The sequence below is a fragment of the Venturia canescens genome, chromosome 10, assembly GCF_019457755.1.
Source record: "Venturia canescens isolate UGA chromosome 10, ASM1945775v1, whole genome shotgun sequence".
NCBI lineage: Eukaryota > Metazoa > Arthropoda > Insecta > Hymenoptera > Ichneumonidae > Venturia > Venturia canescens.
This window is the reverse complement of record NC_057430.1, coordinates 18,687,424-18,705,778: the sequence shown is the minus strand read 5'-3', so window position 1 is coordinate 18,705,778 and position 18,355 is coordinate 18,687,424. Positions and strand designations below refer to the sequence as shown.

Genomic DNA, 18,355 nt, shown 5'->3' with positions numbered 1-18,355 from the left:
CTACTTCCATACGCATCGGTCATATTATAGTTCGAAACGTGCGTTGCGGGAATAAGAGGGTATATATGTTTTAAAAGAGACTCGGTAGACGAGGGTTGAGCCGGGAAGAGGCTCACCAAAACGCCGCGACCGGGTCAGAGTTCGCGCCGGTGATTAATTGTTTCTACTCGGCTGTAATTATACGAAACCCTCTCTCTGCCATGCAACTCCTTCCCGCCGTGGCATAACGGTATAACAGAGAATGCATGAGAGCTCGGTGCAACTGTACACACGCGCACATATATACGATCCTCTCGATATCACTGCTGGGTAAAGTAGCATACAGCTAAAGCGAGAGAGAGTATGGCCTTGCTGCCTTGCACCCTCCGAGTCAGCGGCATCCGTATACGAGCGGGCAATAGTGTTAAATAGTGCTAAAAGCAAGCAGGACGCATGGCAGAGGGTGAAAATGTGATGGGAAGCCCCTGTATAGCACGATACTAAAACACTATAGCGAGTAAAACGATCCTCGATTCCCAGCACCGAAATGATATTCCGAGTACGCTAGCACCGCGCGCTTCGCGGGGATCGCGGCGAGTGTGTGCGCGAGAAAGGAAGAGTCGGCCACGAGTGCGCTAGTTCATGAGTAAATAAACAGTTATTTCGAGTGAATTTCATGAGCGCACTTTCACCGTATCTTCTAACGAGAGTATGTATACGGAAATATATGACATCCACGAATTTGATCTCGTATATAGATAGCCTCGTACCGAATTCTTCGCGTAATTGCGGACAAATTGTTTTATTTTTTAGCGCTCCCCGCGTCAAGAGCCGCTGCGTACGCTCGTTAAACTATTTAAATTATTTTTTTTTTCTTTTCCATTTTCAATAGCATCTCGAATATGCTACGGTAAACATTTTCATTCGAATATGCTACGATAAACGAAAAAAAAGGGTGGAGGAAGATTCGTTGTTTCGTTCGTTTCGTTTATACTTTTTTTTTTCCGCGAGATCAACAGTTGATATACGCATACTGTTGAACAATTAAACTGTTTTTATTCCGTTATCCGGTCGCTCAACGATAATAAGCTGCAACGCGTGAGGTACCTATTTCGCGTACAAGACTTTTTGATGCTGATAATGTTTCAACCCCTTCGATAGACCGTATTCGTTTTAACCTGTACGATGATGTATCCGGAGTAAGAAATAAGGGCGGGATGCAAACGCGTCCAATGAGAGAACGGGATCCTGGCTAAAGCGCTTTGCGATATTAACACTTCGTCGTCGAGAGACGAGTTATCCGTTTACTCTCTCTCTCTCTCTCGACCTGATATTCCGCATACGTACGTGTCCTCTCTCTATATATGTACAATGCTCAATTTGCTTCTATGCATTGGTAATGTTACCACCTTCGCATATTAACGTGTTCTCGACTCTGCTTTCCCTCGCGTTCTCATTATTTCAAGCTCGTAAAATGTAAATGTCGCGACAGAGCGAAGGTACGCGGCGCCAGCGGCGGCGGGGATGACAAGGGGGGGGGGGGGGGGGGAGGGGGCGCACGGTGAAGACGAGAAAGGAGGGTGAGATTGACATGTGAAAATGCCACTATACAGGAGAGTAGTTTCGCGAGCTGGCAGCAGGCAAACATGAACCGGGCTGCGAAGCCGGGGGGATGAGATGGGATTGGAAACTGGAGCGGGAGGTTGAACGAAAGCGCGAAAGACGTGTGCAAGACGCGTACAGAGTGAGCTCTAAATAAATGCGAATGTTAGCTGTGCGCAGGATTTCGCAGAGCTTATCTCAATTTTATAGAAAATTGTTCAATCGTCGAACATGTCGAATAATTATGAAAAATATAAATTACTATGCGCCGGATGCGACGAGAGAGCGATTATGAAATTCTGATGGGCTTTTGTTATCGCTGGTGCAGCCTTTTCGATGAGTACCGCGCGAATAGAATATATTTTATAATATCGGTATTGTGACGATTTTATTTTCGTCACAAACGAGGATAAACATGAATAATGCAAAAAGACGCTTGCTCGTCTATTTTGCTCGATATACTTCGCGGTCACGCATCAGTTACGCAGGGATTTTAGAACAAAAATTAAAAAAAGAAACATTATAGGGGAACATGGGGCAAATTGAACTTTTAAGAAACTAAGACAAATTCATTAATGAGCACACGGTCTTTCACTTGTATTTGAGTCCCAAAACTGACTACCATCGCTAATTTTTCAAATTTCGAAAAGAAAAAATTTCGGGGCAAAACGAACTCGGCCTCTGCGAAGCAAAAAAAATTATAAAAATATATTTCTCGCAATACAGCCGTTGGAAATGACTGCTCCCGGATGTAATGCAAGCTCTGGCATACGAGAAAAGAAATAGGACCCCCTCGAGCCCATTTATTGGATGCACGAGAGGAAAAAATGGGGTTAAGTCGCAGATCGCTTCTAAACCCATTTTTTGGTGACATGTGAAACATTAACTTGGAGTTCACTGCGCCAGGGTATAAACGATATTTCAATTATCTTTAGGTTTTGAAACAGATTCCCGTTCCCCGTAGGTCGGATTTCGTGAAAAACGATTTGTGGGGCAAAACGAGCTCAGCCTCAGAGAGGCATAAAAAATCCGAAAATTGCATTTTTCACAATCAACGCGTTGGAAGCGACGGCGTCCGCGCGTAAGACGAGCTCTGCTATGTGAGAAAAGAAATGGGACCTCCTCGGGCCCATTTATTTCATGTCCGAGACGAATAAATGGGTTAAAGTCGCGGATTTTTTCACCAATTTCTTATACCTAACATGAAAAAAATTAATTCCAAATTCACTGCACCAATATATAAATCATGATTCAACTATGTTTATGTTCTAAATCAGTTTTCCCGTTACCTCTTTCTCGAATCTCGTAAAAAAAAAATGTGGGGCAAAACGAACTCAGCTTCTGGGAGGCATGAAAAATCAAAAAATTAGTTTTTTCGCAATAAAGACGTTGGGATGAATTCAATTTTTTTCACCGTGGATTATATTTCATCCGGAGACGGATGAATTGTATCATTGCGATTTCTGTAGAAAACAATTCCAATGAATTCAATTTTCTTTGTTTCTTACATTGTTCATCATTTCATTTTAAAAATAAGGGAATTCAAGAATTAAAGAATTTTTCGTAGTTCAGAAAATTTTGCCTCTGCCCTGTGCCCATTGTGGTTTCGAAAAGAAAAAAAAAACAGGAAATTTTAATATTAAACTTTTCGCTTCGAGTCGTGTTCGTTTTGCCCCGGATTTCGCGATCACGGGGCAAAACGAACACGGTGTTCGTTTTGCCCCGTGTGTTCAATTTGCCCCATGTTCCCCTATAATTCATCACGCAATTTTTATTTTGTATAATTTCATGAAAATAATTCTCGAGAGATTGGAATTGGGATCCGAGGGAAGCAGGTCAATCGTCGTTACAAATGTATTTCGAGCGGGGCTCGTACATTTGGCTGTTTCTCGAACAAAATAGAACGAAGGAAAGATTTCGAGGAGGAGGGGAATATTCGAAACGTCGGCGTACTTCGAGCAGGGCTCGTACGTATATCAACCGAAACACCGCAACACACACTAATCGCGGAATATTCTCGAAGAATCTGGAAATTCAAATCTCGAATGTTTCGAAGAGGCGCCGGCACCGAGATATTTCAGGGGAGTCCCGTCTAGAGGGGCGACAGACCTTTTTTGAGTTTCAGGATCTTCGATCGAAAGTCGAATCGTGAATCGGAATATTTTCTTCTTCCCTCTAAGAGGATTTTTCTAAGAGGTCAATCGTTTGCCGAAAACAACTCGAGAAATCTGTAATAATCGTTCGTGAAAAGTCGTGGGAAAAGGTCGGGAATACGTGTGAGAGAGTACGCGAATGCGAGAAAGAGTGCGTGGATCGGGACTGCGAACGAGTAAATCGAAGAATAGCTCGGCCGAGTAACCGTAGTAAGTGAGGAGAAAGATTCCTCCTATAACAAATTTTTTGGTCACGAGTAGATCCATATTGAGTGTAGGATCCCGATCGAGCAGTGTGTGAAGACGACAGAGTGAGATTGTGAATTCGCATCTTTTTCTCCCGTCTTTCGGTTTAAAGTATTCCTTTCGCAGGACCGTATTTTTTCGTCTCGCAAACTAGGACACTCGAAATTTGGACTGATTCCCAACCTCTGAGAAGTCGCTGTTATATATATGGGAGATGCTTCTGCTACTGCCGTTTTTCCAACTTCTACTGTTAATATCTCTTTTCAACATTCGGTAACCCTTTATCTTTATCATCGCTATGAATTCCTTATTACATTTTTTTTCTATCCGTGAGACAGTTTGTATGAGGAATTTCGAGACATTCGGTGTATGAATTATTTAATAGAAATGTGGTAATGATGGAATCTCCGTAAGCTCACGTATTAATTTTATGATTTTTGAAATTTTAATTCTTCGTTGAATGTTCGATAACCTGACCTGAAATTTCGCCAATCTATTCGCATGCACTTGTACTCAACTGTAAATAGAAATGAATTTTTTTGGGTTCGTCAAAGGAATACCTTAATTCGTGATTTCTTCTGCTGGTAAAATTCTCCTCGCGATAAATTTGTTATTTTTCATTTTCTTTTGTTAAGCGTGATTAATTTTCCCAGATTCTGTTAATAATTGTTGAAAAGTGACTTAAGAATAATAAACTGACAATTATTTATATCAAGTGTGCATGGTGCTCTTGTCAATTATTTATTCTCCGGATCACTACGCCCTTCCCGCTGCAAGCCAAACCGGTAAACTATCATTTTCCTCCAATCATACTGTGTGTCACTGCGGTGACTGGCGCCCACGAGAATAAGATCTTTTCTCGAAATTATAAAACGGTATGTGCGGAATAATTTGATTTTGTGACAAGTCAGGAAAATTTCCATCACAATATGTATGGTCTCGTCCGAAGGGATCGTTATGCAGCAGGGCTTGCAACGGCCACAGGGGGAAATGAGGAGCCGCAACCAGTTGAGAATTTCGAGTCAAATTGTTCTCGCGGTGATCGAACGTTGCGGAGTTGCCTGCGCCCTTTGCCTCCCGAACAGCGATAAAGAGGTTCTCACCGCGCGGGGCGGAGGTTGTCGGTTATTGTCGCGTAAGTAATGCAGGGAACAGTCACTACGTGATTTGGAAAGTTAAGTACAATAAAACAACGCGCGCAAAAGCAGTCACGAGCGCACAGTCGCGCCAACTCCCATGCAGTCTGATTTTTCCAAGTTTCCAAGCATCCTGCGAGCCCCTTTACTTGTCCCGCTTATTGCCGAATCCTTTCGTCCCGTACTTCACCTTGACAGCCTGCGCCGCTCTCTCTCTCTCTCTCTCTCTCTCTCTCTCTCTCTCTCTCTCTCTTTCAGTTCACCATTCAAATATTATCGCATCGAGTTTTTCCAGCACTCTTTCGCGTGTCAAAAAATGTATTGTGCCAAAAATCTAAATATCCTGGGTGTAAAAAGCAAGAGGTTTCGATCGAGTCCCACCGCGAAATAAACGTCGAGCGAGGGAGAGAAAAAATTGGATGAGCGAACGAGTGTTTCGTGATGGAGATTATCACGAAATTAATTTGTTGCGGTTTCGCATCGCGCGTTCTTTCGCAGCACACCGCCAAATTCGAATTTAAACGTTGTGAGAGCCCGCGCGTCGTTCTTTTTTCACGGTTCAATTTCTCATCATTAATGATTCCCGGCTACCCCGAAGAATCGTTTGTGAGAAAAATTAGTCACTTTATACGCAGGTATAGTACACAGAGAGGGTCGCGGGAGATATAAGCAGCTATGTTGCACTGTGCTTGCCTCCTCAGCAAGATTAATTTACGACCATGTTGAATTTATTACATTTCGTAACACGCAATGCTGAATGATGGTATAAAATATGAAAGGGCTAGAATAAGAAGGTCGCGCGGCTAGGCGAGACACGAAACGGACGGAAAACAGTGGAAAGCGCTTGATAATGCTCAAAGAAGGGTCGGGATTTGTCACGTGTCCTGGGGGTTCCGCAAAGAGAGAAGCGGAACAGCAGCGAACGAGACTATATACCGGGTGTCCTGCTCATTCGAATATGCCTCGAATGGACTCGAAGACGCCGCACCGTTTGTCTCAAATAATTGCGATTGACAGAAATCTCACAATGAATGAGCGATGCGGCATACGTATTTTATAAAATATTTCTCGAGAGCCTCGCGTTTAAAGCTAACATTATGGATAATAGAACACTAATGTATACACACCGGTGTAATTAGAGATGGCGGTAGTCGGTATGCACGACGGGGGCTTTCCGTTCCAAGCTCCGTTACGACATTGCAGAAGTGGATCCCCCATGAGCTTGTATCTGCCCAGCTCGCGACATCTCGCAGTCACGCGCTCACCATGGGGCACCGTTATCTTATCCGCCTGAAACCGTCACATAGACAGAGATCAAGAACGAGAGAGAGACAGACAGAGTGCAACTCTGAAACAACTGTACCAACTTCGACAAATTTCGTTTTATTTATAAAAGCGTGGTTTTATCGGTTTTTCCTCGATATTGCACCGATACTTATTGATTGTCTTATTGCTTTTTCTAATCTCGAAAATCTTAAAACGGTAAAATAATAATAATAAAAAAAAAAAAAAAAAAAAAAAAGGCTAACAGGATACAATTTGAATTTACGCACTAATGTTAGCCCCTGCATATAGACAAAAAGTTGAAGTTTTTTTCTCGTCGCATATAATGTAAATAAATGTGTATATTAGACTGGGCCAAAAAATATATCGAGAATATTATTCAGAATGATGAAAAAAAAATTGGTGAAAGTTAGAGCCCTTAATATTAATTTTAAGAGGTCTATCATTCATTGCCGTTTTTAATTTTTATGCATTATTCGATGTTTTACGTCAAAACTGCTAGGAGATTGAAGTGAAAAGAATTTATTTCCACTCATTTTTATATAAAATTGAATTTCCTACAAAAAAGTTCTCTCAGTATTTTTTCCTAAATTTACTTCTTCAGGAGTTATTATTCACGATTGCATAGAAAAAAAATGAAATCTCAAGTTTTTTCTTCCTTACTCAATTATTTTTCACTTCACGCACCATATTGACTTTTTCAATCAACATTTATCATTTATCATAAAAAATCTATCAATATTCATCCTTATTCTAACAATATTATCACAAAAGTATCTGAATTTAACAATAAATATAAATTTATTCTTAATTGATATTTTCTCAACAAAAAACGTAATTTTATTTTCTAAGAGTAATATTTCAGTAAAAAATTATTTATTTTTATTATTTGATACATTTATATGAATGAAAAACCAGATTGTGACAATTTAAGTAACAGGTTATAAAAAATTCATTTTAAACACAATTATAACTCATATTTTCGGGTATTTTTTCCGATACTCACTAATGACTATAGTAGTAAGTACTGAAGTTGCTCTTCGTCTTTCATCTTACGAAAGTATCTTACGAAAGAATAATATATCTTAATATTCTTAATTAATATATTTTAATATTCTAATTGAGAATAATATTCTTAAGAAATTAATAAGTGTCATTTTTTTTTCTATTTCAATCGTGAATAACTCCTGAAGAAGTAAATTTAGGGAAAAATGCTAAGAGACCTTTTTTGTAGAGCATCAAATTTGCTTCAAGAATTTGTCATGGTCTCATTTTTATATTCATTGATTCGATAGTTACAAAATTTCAAAGTAAAACAGTCAAATCGAAAAAAACATGTCGATTTAAAAAGCTTAATAACTCGAAAACGACTCGTCTGAAGAAAATTTTTAATCAGACCTTTTTTGTAGGGAATTCAATTTTATATAAAAATGAATGGAAGTAAATTCTTTTCGCTTCAATCTCCTAGCAGTTTTGACGTAAAACATCGAATCACGCAAAAAAATCAAAAACGGCAATGATAGATCTCTTAAAATTAAGGAGGTTGAAGCGTATCTTATGTTAAAACTATTTTCCAACTTTGCACATAAAAATTTTTTAAACAGAAAGCTTACGACAGTATTAAACTTCTGGCGGGATATGCCGATGATTCACCGTCGTGAAATTGAGATATTTATTGTTGAAGTTAGCAATTTTTTGAAAGCTTCCATAAGAGCCCATGTTTAACCTTGTCATTTTCAACAATGAATATCTCGATTACCAGGCGGTGAAACCTCTCCAAATTTTTCACACATAATTAAGCGCTGTTCAAGAAGATTCACGTAAATTTTCAATTCATTATTATTCTCGATATATTTTTTGGAAAAAAAATATTGATTTTTTTTGGCCCAGTCTAGTATGCGAATATGTGTATGCGCAAACCGAAGGTATACAATTTGTAGCAGATCCCTCGTGGGAAACAATTTTACTCCGATCGCAGTCGTCACTTTTTTCCCTTGAGCTTGCGAAACGCGTATAGTTACGTCACAGCAAAAAAAGAGAAATAAACCGGCAGAAAATAGACGAGAGGGAGAAAGGGAGAACAGAAGGTATGCGATGAAATTTTTTCATTTTTCAATGCTTCGTTGGAGCCACGTACCGTGTGTACACTTGCATGCGGCAACCTCTGTCGCGATTTCTACCCCTACCCCATCGGTCCATCCAACACGGTGGATGCCCCGGAGCCAAAGTTTTCACCTTTGAAGTTAAACGTCGCCCTAGCTCGGCGAACCTTGTCGAGCAGGGTGCAATAAGAAATAAAAGAATCGCGCATGAACCGTTTTTCGACCTCCGTGCACCCACTCTCTCCTGCTCGTACTTTTTTTTTCGTTTCCGCTTGAAAAATTTTTTTTCACCGTTTGATCTTTTATTTTTTCACTTTCGACACAAGGGGCTAAGGCAATCGTCTTATGTAGTCATGCAGTACGTATTTAGGAAATATGATTTACTCGCCAGTATAGATATTTTATTCGACTATACATACGCGCGTATGGCGCATAATCCTGGAGTAACGTACTAAATGCATTTTATCGAGAGCGCGAATTGCGACGGCTCTCAATTTATGATTATATCTATTATAATATCGCGGTTAAGGCGGGATGAAACGGGATCCGCGCGCTATAACGCGCGAGTAATATATTGTGTCAAGACAATTTTAATGCGCCAAATATTGGGAAGTCACGCCGCAAAAAATTTGCATGCATCTCTTCTACGCGTAAAAAGAAAGTATAGCCGGCGAAGGTGAAAAAAGATCATTCGTTTGTTCCGCGTGCACGCAGAGTTTTGTTATGACGTGTAATGATAGCGCTCGTCGCTATACTCCGCTCTAAACCGGCGTGTCTTATGGCTCGCCGCTCGTCTCGTCGTTATAATGGCATATATAAGAGGGTACGAAAGTTGGATGAAAATACCCGCGACATCCGAAATTTTTCAACGCTTTTATCCAAAGAACAAGGCTGGGGTATGCGTATGTGCGCGAATGTGCCTCAATCAAGTATACCAAAGCAAGTTATATGTTAAAAGGACGGGTGCTGGTATTTTATATATATATATATATTTTTTTCTTCAAAGCCCTTTCTTCCAGGGCTGCTTCTAATGGATTGAAAAAAATAACGGTTGAAACGGTTGGAAAATAGAAGCAGGAGCGGCGGCTTATTTGGTTACGAATTGGCTGGTTCGTACTATATTTCATCCCTCCGGAAAATGCGAGCGTACGTCCTTTTCTACTTTCCCCTCGTTCTCTCACTTCTTGGAAGCGTCTTGGAACAATTTATGCAAGTATACCGCGCGCGCACGGATAAGACTCGTTGTAATAGCCTGCCGATGAAGCTAAACATTTCGCCGTGACCCTCCTCGTCTGTTTTTGACATTCGGACCTCCCTTTCGCGAAACAATTTTCGCGGACATCACCGACAGATTATTTCATAGGAGAACGGCAAGAGCTTATATATTCTCTAAACACGGGTGGTGCGCCCTGGCGAACACGATCGTTCGTGACATCTTCTCCGCGACATTAGCGTCAGCGCCGAGCGATCGCGGATCAGTCGAACCGGTCTTCGCCGTTTCAGGCTCGATCAACGAATTTCCATTTTCTTCGTTGAACAACCCTCCTCATCCGGATTATTGTTTATCTCGAAAACTCTCAAAATTTATCACATTATTTATACATACGTAGTATGTATAAATTTGTAAAGTGCACAAGATTTATAAGGAACGAGGAAAACCATGAACGGAGGTTGACCAAATATTTGAACGAGCTGTGGGAAAAATGAGAATATTCGGAGAGATCATTAAAACTTTTAGGAAGCCTTATTCCGAACTTGCTTCAATTGCTCTTACATCTCGAGACGTTAGTTACTCAAGTGCCTCTATCAAGGATTTCGTTCTGGGCCACCTTTTTTTTCGTTGTTTTATAATAAAAGTATTTTTCGGCTGCCTCTCTCTCTCTCTCTCTCTCCCCTCCGTATTACACAACAATTTTTCAGTCAAAACTTCTGAGTTTTTAATGAAAATATATATTTCCACCAACAGTCGTACTTATTATTTTTCAAGTTTTAAGTCCCAACGTTTGGTTTTACTCACTGATATGGTAATATTTCTATAGGTGATAATGATGAGCGGATGAAGGCCATCGAGCTTGCACTCTCTCTGAGCGCCGCTGTCCTTATCTGTAACTTAAAAAAAAACATGCGCGTCGCTCAGAAAAAGTATACCAATTACAGTTGGAAGAATTTAAAAAGAATCACGAAAAAAAAAAACGACAAAAATGCTGTATATAAAAATAAATCTTGAGAGAAAAAGTACATTTATCCCCCGCCCCCCGCAAATTCGCATGAAATTTTTACAGAGACGGCGTAGGAAAATTTCCACAACTTTTCGTGAAATTCGTAAAAATCTCGTTAGTTAACCATTGACTTTGGTACTGAGCTCGTTGTGAAAAGTCATTACGAAAATGTTTGCACGCGACTGAAAAATCTAGGCCTGTAGAATTACTGTATCATTGACTTGGTCGCAAAAAGGTGTGCGCCCAGCTCAATCGAAACGAGAGCGAAACAAGAGGAAGGATTAGGGGCAAAAAAGAGGAATTTATCGAATTTCAAAAGTGCGAAAACACTGTACGTAATGAAAATCAAAAATAGCCCATCGACAGGGCGTACATGCGCGTCGGCGCGCGTGCGTGTGTGCGGTGTCTGACAGAGAGTAACGTTATACACTCATACGTACGCCCGTTGCGAGCAACGGCACTCCGCTGAAAGCAGGTTTAGTTTTTGGGGCGCGTCAGGAATTTTTCGCGAATGAGAATAGTGCTGGGGTCGAGACGACACCATGAAAATGGAAATATGAATTGAGAAAGAGGAAATAACGAACGCTTTATTCGCTAACATGATCTGGTCTTTCGTGCTGATAAGACTCTCTTCTCTTTTTCATCATCCTTTTTACGCCTATATACCTGCAATTATTGTTTTTCGGTTGCATGATCCTGACAGCATACACTCTCGTCGATGCGGAAAAAATACCGCCGTCCTGTATGTACGCGCTAATAAACTAACAACAACAACAACAACAACAACAACAACAACAACAAGTTTACAGAACTCAACTTTTCTAGCAATAAAATTTTCTACTGTCATCGTTATTACAAGATTTCAGGCATTTATATAGTTTTTGTATGAAAAAAATATGCAACGTGTCTGTACTCGATATAATATATAGTGAAAAATGTTAAGGTACGAAGCGAATGAATATAATGCGTATCGGAGTTATACGCTATAGTCAAGTAAAGTAACGTAAGCGTGAACTCCCACGATAGGTAAATGATTTAATAATATATATTACATCTCAAGTGAGAGAATAGGTGTAAATTGATTGGATAAGGAGTGTGGTTCGATACGAGTTATCCGCCAAGTGATCAACGAGTCTCACGAAATAGAGAGAGAGAAAGAAAATAAAACAAAAGGTCGGTTGGATTCGCTAATATGCGTTAATATAATATGTCGGTCAAAGTAATGAAATCAACTTGACAGGGGTGTGCCGTCTTCGCGTTACGTGTTTATATGCTTTGTACATGTAAGGGTTCAAATCGAAGTGGATAGGACAGACGCTGTGCCAAGTTTTAATCCAATTTCACTTTGCGTCGCAGCTTAAACTTTCTCTACGCGATGTACATAGATAATATAGGAAGGGAATGAGAATAAGAGAGAGAGAGAGAGGGAGGGAAATGAAGCAAGAAAAGAGGGATAGAAATATAAGGATGAACAGAGGCGGTAGAACACGCATTGACGAAACATGAACCGATAATATATTCGATTCTCTCCTGCTGGTAAACAACAAGTCGACGCCATCCTCCTCCTCCTCTTGTTTCCCCCGCGCACTCTCTAATTAATCAATATTCGACGCGCAGCTCGAACCCCATATCCGATAATATTAATTAACCCGTACGGTTGAGAACGTTTTCTCGTTGTTCCTCGCACGGAAACGATATCTTCGCAATTTAGCATTTACATTTATTCCTGCGCGCAACCACCGCTTTCCGGAGGCTCGATAATTATTATATAAAAAAGTCACGCGAACGCATTATCTTGTCTTGCGCGAGATATACGCCAATCGTTTGCAATATGATATCGCTCCCTTTTGGCATTTTTCATCCTAAAACACTATAGCAAGTTTAGTGCGTATCCGAGTTGTAACAATGCAAGAGGAAATAAAGCGTTATAGGGAAATTCGTTCGATTATATAATCTCCGAATGCAGAGAATGATATGGCAAATGGCAGTTAATCTCGCGTTGGTCTCCCGTACGGAAAATTTTTGTCATTTGCCGGGTATGCGCATCGTTCTGCTCTCGATTGAGAAACTCGGTTTTCGCGAGCGTTGTTCCGAAAGCGCGGGTTTAACGATAACAGTAAGCTGAAATACACCTCGAAATATGGGTGGCGACGAAGGTTGGACAGGTCGAACGGGATTTGAGTATAAATGTATCGCGCGCGTACGAAAAACGGATAGTATACGAAACGTGTAGTACGGTGTTTTGTGCATCGATCTAACTAGGGCATGCACATCTCTCGCCACATTCTCTTTCAGCCCCCTCGTATAACTCGTCGAAGGAGGAAGAACAACATAAGCGGCGCGGTGCAGCGGTCGCTCGCCAAACACACACAACACACATACCTTCGAAACTATTATAATCGTCGCCGCGTATACCTTGCCTTACACAAACTAATCCTTTTCAGATGTTTTTGTGTTAAAGTATAACAATGTCCGCCCACCGCGAACCAGGCGTTTTCGTTCGATCAATTCGCCCGAAAATTTTTCCTATATTGAACAACAGGAGATCAGACACCGCGGGAAAGGATGAAGATTATTGTTCTGGTGCTGGTACGGAGAAATTATAATATATTCGGTCATACAATAGAATAGAGATTGTTAGATCGAAGGAATTTCGGTGATCGGCGCGCGGGGTTTATTCTTACTACCGCGGCTGACCACTCTCGTACCTTTACTACTGCGAAACACGAGGAATTCGACTCCGCAACTGACTCGAGCGAGTTATTCTTTCTGCCGCTCACTCATCCGTGTTTACGCCGCTTTTTCATTTTGTATTTGCGTATATATTTCGAAAATATGATCGGACCTATCTTTTCTGTGATCGGTTTAATCAAGATTCACACCTGCGTTATCGTCGATCAGATATACACGGTCGCTCGATGCAACGACACTTGAAATTTATCATGGTGAAATCAAGGTCACCTCGATGCGGCATATCGGTAATCGGTGCGGTCTAACCGCACCGCGGCTGCACAGTAACCACAATAAATACATCTAAAGGACAGAAAATTCGTGACATTCGCATAGATCGCGCGGTTTAATCGATATACACGAAAGCCGAGCTATATCGATCTGTAAGGGGGGTGCGGTGCGGTGCGTCGCGGCGGCGGCGGCGGCGGCGGCGGGTTATAAATTCGTTGGCAGTTAATATGCGCCTCGGGACAAATGTGAAATGTGTTGAGATTGATGAGAACGCGCTTGGAGCTTTTAAGCTTGTTTCGCGGTATGTGCCGGTATGTGCTGGGTATAGGTGTGTCGCGCAGGGGACGATGAATAAGGGAATAGGGAGATAAAAAAGAAAGGGTCGGTTCGGCCGATGGGGTGAGCATACGAGTTACGTGAAAATGAGACAATTCGAGGATAAATTAACGTATAGCTCTGGTGCATGGCGTATACAATCCCATGAATATCGCGGTGTTATCCCTTTGCGGTATATAATACAAGAGAGTGTTTTAGTTCGGGATCGCTCGTTGCGATACGTGCATGGTTATATTGGGCTTAAAAAATAATCGGACTAGGCCTCGAGGCGTCAGCGCGGGTATGAGCTTTGGTGGGAGCAAGGTGCATATGTTGAACGAAGCGACAGTCGGTCAACACTGGCCCGATGTTTTTCATTTTTTTTTTTTTTTTTTTTTTTTTTTCATCAGCCGCCCGCTATTACACACGCTCTTCTGATGCTGAAAACTTTTCCTATTATTATACGCAAAATCGATTTGACCCGTCTTGATTGCTTTCTTGTCCGCGTGCATTGGCATTATTGTTGCACGTGTTGCCGCGCGAGCTGTTTTTGTGTGACGCCGCGTAGCTTATCACATTGGACACTTCATGCATCTCTCAGAGCCTTATTCCGCCAACGATAATCCTTCGACAAAAGATTCATGCTTCAAATTATATTCGAAAGCATATACAAAACGCGCTGAAATCCTGAGAAAGCTTCTCCTTGATCATACAGATTGAAAAAGTTTGAATTACCCGCGGGCGGGCAGAGTAATTATAGGATCTTGAGGCGACGACGACAGGAGAAAAAAGATTCAAAACATACGGTGGGGATGGTACGGTGTTGAATATTTTTAATAGAAAGTGAGATGAAATGGATATTTAACGAGAAGATATAGCCTCACCTTGTTTCGCATAGCAAACACCGACGATGGTCAGCCGTAAAAGAAACACATACCAGGAGGCAATCAGCATCCTCGAATAATATGACTTTTATTCTATTCTACTATTTCGCTCTTTTTACCCTTCCTCCTCCTCCTCCTCCTCCTCCCCCCTCCCCCTCTTTCCTCCTCCTACACAATTAGATTTCAAAGATTTTGTATCTTCGCACTGCTGAAGACGTTGAAAATGGCAAAAAAAAAAAAGCTTATGCGTGACAAATGAATAATGATAAAAATGAATGAATATTGGGATTAAAACATGATTTATTTGCACGTCCGTTTGGCGTTTGGCGTAATCCACTGGTTTCACTCATGAACGATAAATATACTTTATTCCTCTGACCGCAAATAGGAGGAATGAGGAGATTGAAAAATATATACGTGACCGGTGTACATAATTTCACGCGGAGCCGGTTTTTCACTTCCGGATTGCCAAAGATCCGTGTCCGAACTCATGTACGGATGTTGCAAAACTGATGCTGGTGAATTCTCGTCTCTCGGGGGTGGATGGTTCAGGGGTCGAAGCGGAATCGAGGGGTGAGATGCGGAGAAGTCGAGGCAAGCCCAAGTTTGTTTCCATCAGCGCGACGAGGCTCGCCCCGAAGAGCGCGAGCTCGAGCGCAAGCGCGCTCTTGCCACTTCCATTCCAAACTTGCCATCCTCCAACATTATTATATGCGGTATGTGTGTGCTTTTTCCACTCTCCGCGCCCTTCCTATCGCTCCTGTCTCGCCGCGCTCTTCGTACACTTAGCGTCCGGATCTCATTTGTTTTCTTTTGCGATTTCACTGACCGCGAAGACCTGCTGCTTCAATTAGTCTACCATTAGAAGGATTATCGCTGCGGAGAAATAATTTGAAAACGGAACGAGCTCGGAGGGAAGCAGGTTACACGACACGGGGAGGGGAGGAAACAATGAGCGCACCGATGCACAGCGCTGAAATGGATTTTTCTCCCGAGCAGCCTGAAACAGCGGCGCGGACAAAAATAATCCACCGTTGCGCGCGTGGTATTTCTTATTCGTAATAATGCATATACGATTGGAATTTTCGCAAATCCGAACTACGGTTGCAAAGGGTGTCGAGTAGGTACGACGACGGTCGCAGCAGTTTACACCGAATCGAAAATTAAAAACGCGCGGATACATCTGTTCTCTGTTTTATCGCGAGTCTCATCGATTTAGCATTTCAACTTGCATATAAATATACTTTTGTACTATTTAAAGGTATAGGATAGGCGTAGTACACGTACGGACGTGTGACGTGTTTGTTCGGTCAGCCGAAATTTCCATGGCACAACGTTCGAGGAGGGAATCCGCGTCCGAATTAAATTAATTTCTCTGTTTTTTTCATCGTACGCGCGAGCGCGAAGAATAAGAGTTTGTCAAGCATTCTCTTCGAAACTCGTCAATGTTTGTTATACTCGTACGACCAGCAACGACCGTTGTGTGTATCGCACGCGCGACTTTACGCAGCAGAATGATTAATGCTTTTTTTCTTGCTCTTTCGAGAGGGAGGAGGAAGGATCGTCGGAGCTTGCCACGATTTACCTTGTCCCCGCGGAACTTTTCTATATATGAATATATAAACATATAACCCGCCTTCCCCAGAAGCTCTTTTCAAATAGGGCTTGCCCGTGCGACAGGGTGCTCTTCTCGGGAAGCGCAGAGATCTCGCCGCATTATTTATTCCCCGCTCGTCTCGAAGAATGAGTCTCGAGATACCCAGTGATGAGAGCAGGGCCCTTGTTTTTTTTTTTTTTTTTTTTTTTTCATCACCATCCGCCCCTCCAACGCCGCATTCTTTTTCTTTACCCGTAAAATGAGGAAAAGATTTTCATGGTGAGAAAGACAGCTATGTGCAGCAAACGTGTGTATACGTTTCATACGCGCGCGCGATATTCTTAACCACCCCTTGTAAATCATTCCCCAGGGTAGCTCGTCGAGCGCGCGTTCAACGTAATACAGACTCGGGATAAAACTCGAAGCGATGGGGTTCTATGAATTTCGCACGGATGCAGACACACATATACGATTTATACTTACGTAGGTACAGTCATAATCCGAGCTAACGATATAAGCCTGAACCGTTTTGTGCGCAACCAGTTTTTCGCACGACCTCGCACGACTCCGAAAATCCTTATTCTCCTATTTTTCGAAAATTATAAGTGAAGACGAAATACTCCGTAATATTTTCTACGATATCTGTATACTGATTATTTCAGAAAATTCCAAAGTAAAGAAACATTTTTGAATACCATTAACTATAAGCGGTGAGATGGAAGAAAAAATGAAAAATGAATTGACATTGCCACTGCGAAATGGGGAAAAGAGGAAGTGAGCTAGAAAGAGAGATTTATATAAAATGCAATACGACGAGTAAGCCTCGAGAGATTTTGGTGGTGATTCCACGAGTTCACCCTTGTACCTGTAGGCCACGCGGGACGTACATATCTGTGAAGGGTGAGCGAAAAAGCTTAGAAGCCTCGGGGATAACGCTCCCTCCTCTTCGTAGAGTCCCGCCTCGTCAAGAGATCCGAGAGCGAGGGCGAGAAACTTATCGACCTAATAAAGATTCCACGGGGAAAATGGTATATATATAGACGTGGAACTCTCACTTCCTGGCTGCTGGGGGGATGCTCTCTGGTTTGCTATCCCCAACGACTACTCTACCTGCTACAGCTGTCTAGCGATTCTTGCTATACGTTACGACGATTCGAAATATCTCTCTCCTTTCCTCTCCCTCTCTCCGCATCCATTCGTGGAGGATCGATCCACCAGGACAAAGTGAAAACGTTATCCAGCCCGTTAGTAGCTCCAGCTCTTTCTGGCTATATAACCAGCTCGGATCTCTCGCGTAACTCAACTTGTTCCTTCCTCCCTCTCTCTCTTCGTTTACGTCGGAGTTGCATCAAGATTGCACAAGAACCAGAGAAAGTCTCAAGGGTTAAAGCTAAAAAATAAGAATAAAAAACGAGAGCGATTGCACTACTCTTATTGCATATACTACATCTCTCCAAGCTGCGTATCGTAACATCTATACTATATAGAGTACAGAAACTCCGTATAAAACTCAATCGCGTCAAAAATCGACACGCTCGCATTCGCAAACGAAAAAAGATATAATCGACATTCTATTCGTAAATTTTTCCTATACACGTGGAAATTTCATTTTTTGGTAAATCCGCGGTTTTTTTCACACGTGATTAATTTTTTTTTCCAAGTCGTGTATCTTGTTACACAAATATGATTTTACGGATAAGTTTTAAAAATTTGAGATTACGGTCTTAAAAATGAATAAATAAACAATTTGTTTCATTTTAACCGCGTATACTACTTTCAAAGACAGCAATATAAACTCTCACTGATCTGATTTTTCCTTGCTCGTTATTTTCATCAAGCACCGAAATTCAATTGTAGCAATTAAGGAATTCCGTAAT

General features: G+C 41.6%; 1 protein-coding gene across 3 annotated transcripts in view; it reads right to left on the bottom strand.

The window, feature by feature from the left end:
* Positions 1-15,008, bottom strand: part of hig (hikaru genki) — a 31,107-nt gene extending 16,099 nt beyond the window's left edge. For 2 of the 3 annotated variants that reach the window (XM_043431087.1, XM_043431085.1), the window contains exons 1-3: positions 14,882-15,000; positions 10,520-10,611; positions 6,244-6,406 (exon numbers count right to left, since the gene is read on the bottom strand). In XM_043431087.1, coding sequence (XP_043287022.1) covers positions 6,244-6,406; positions 10,520-10,611; positions 14,882-14,951 — 325 coding nt within the window. In that variant the 5' untranslated portion in view covers positions 14,952-15,000. Of the gene's footprint in view, positions 1-6,243; positions 6,407-10,519; positions 10,612-14,881 lie in introns of all 3 variants that reach the window. The other variant, XM_043431086.1, reaches the window with a different exon arrangement.
* Positions 15,009-18,355: the final 3,347 nt, after the last annotated feature.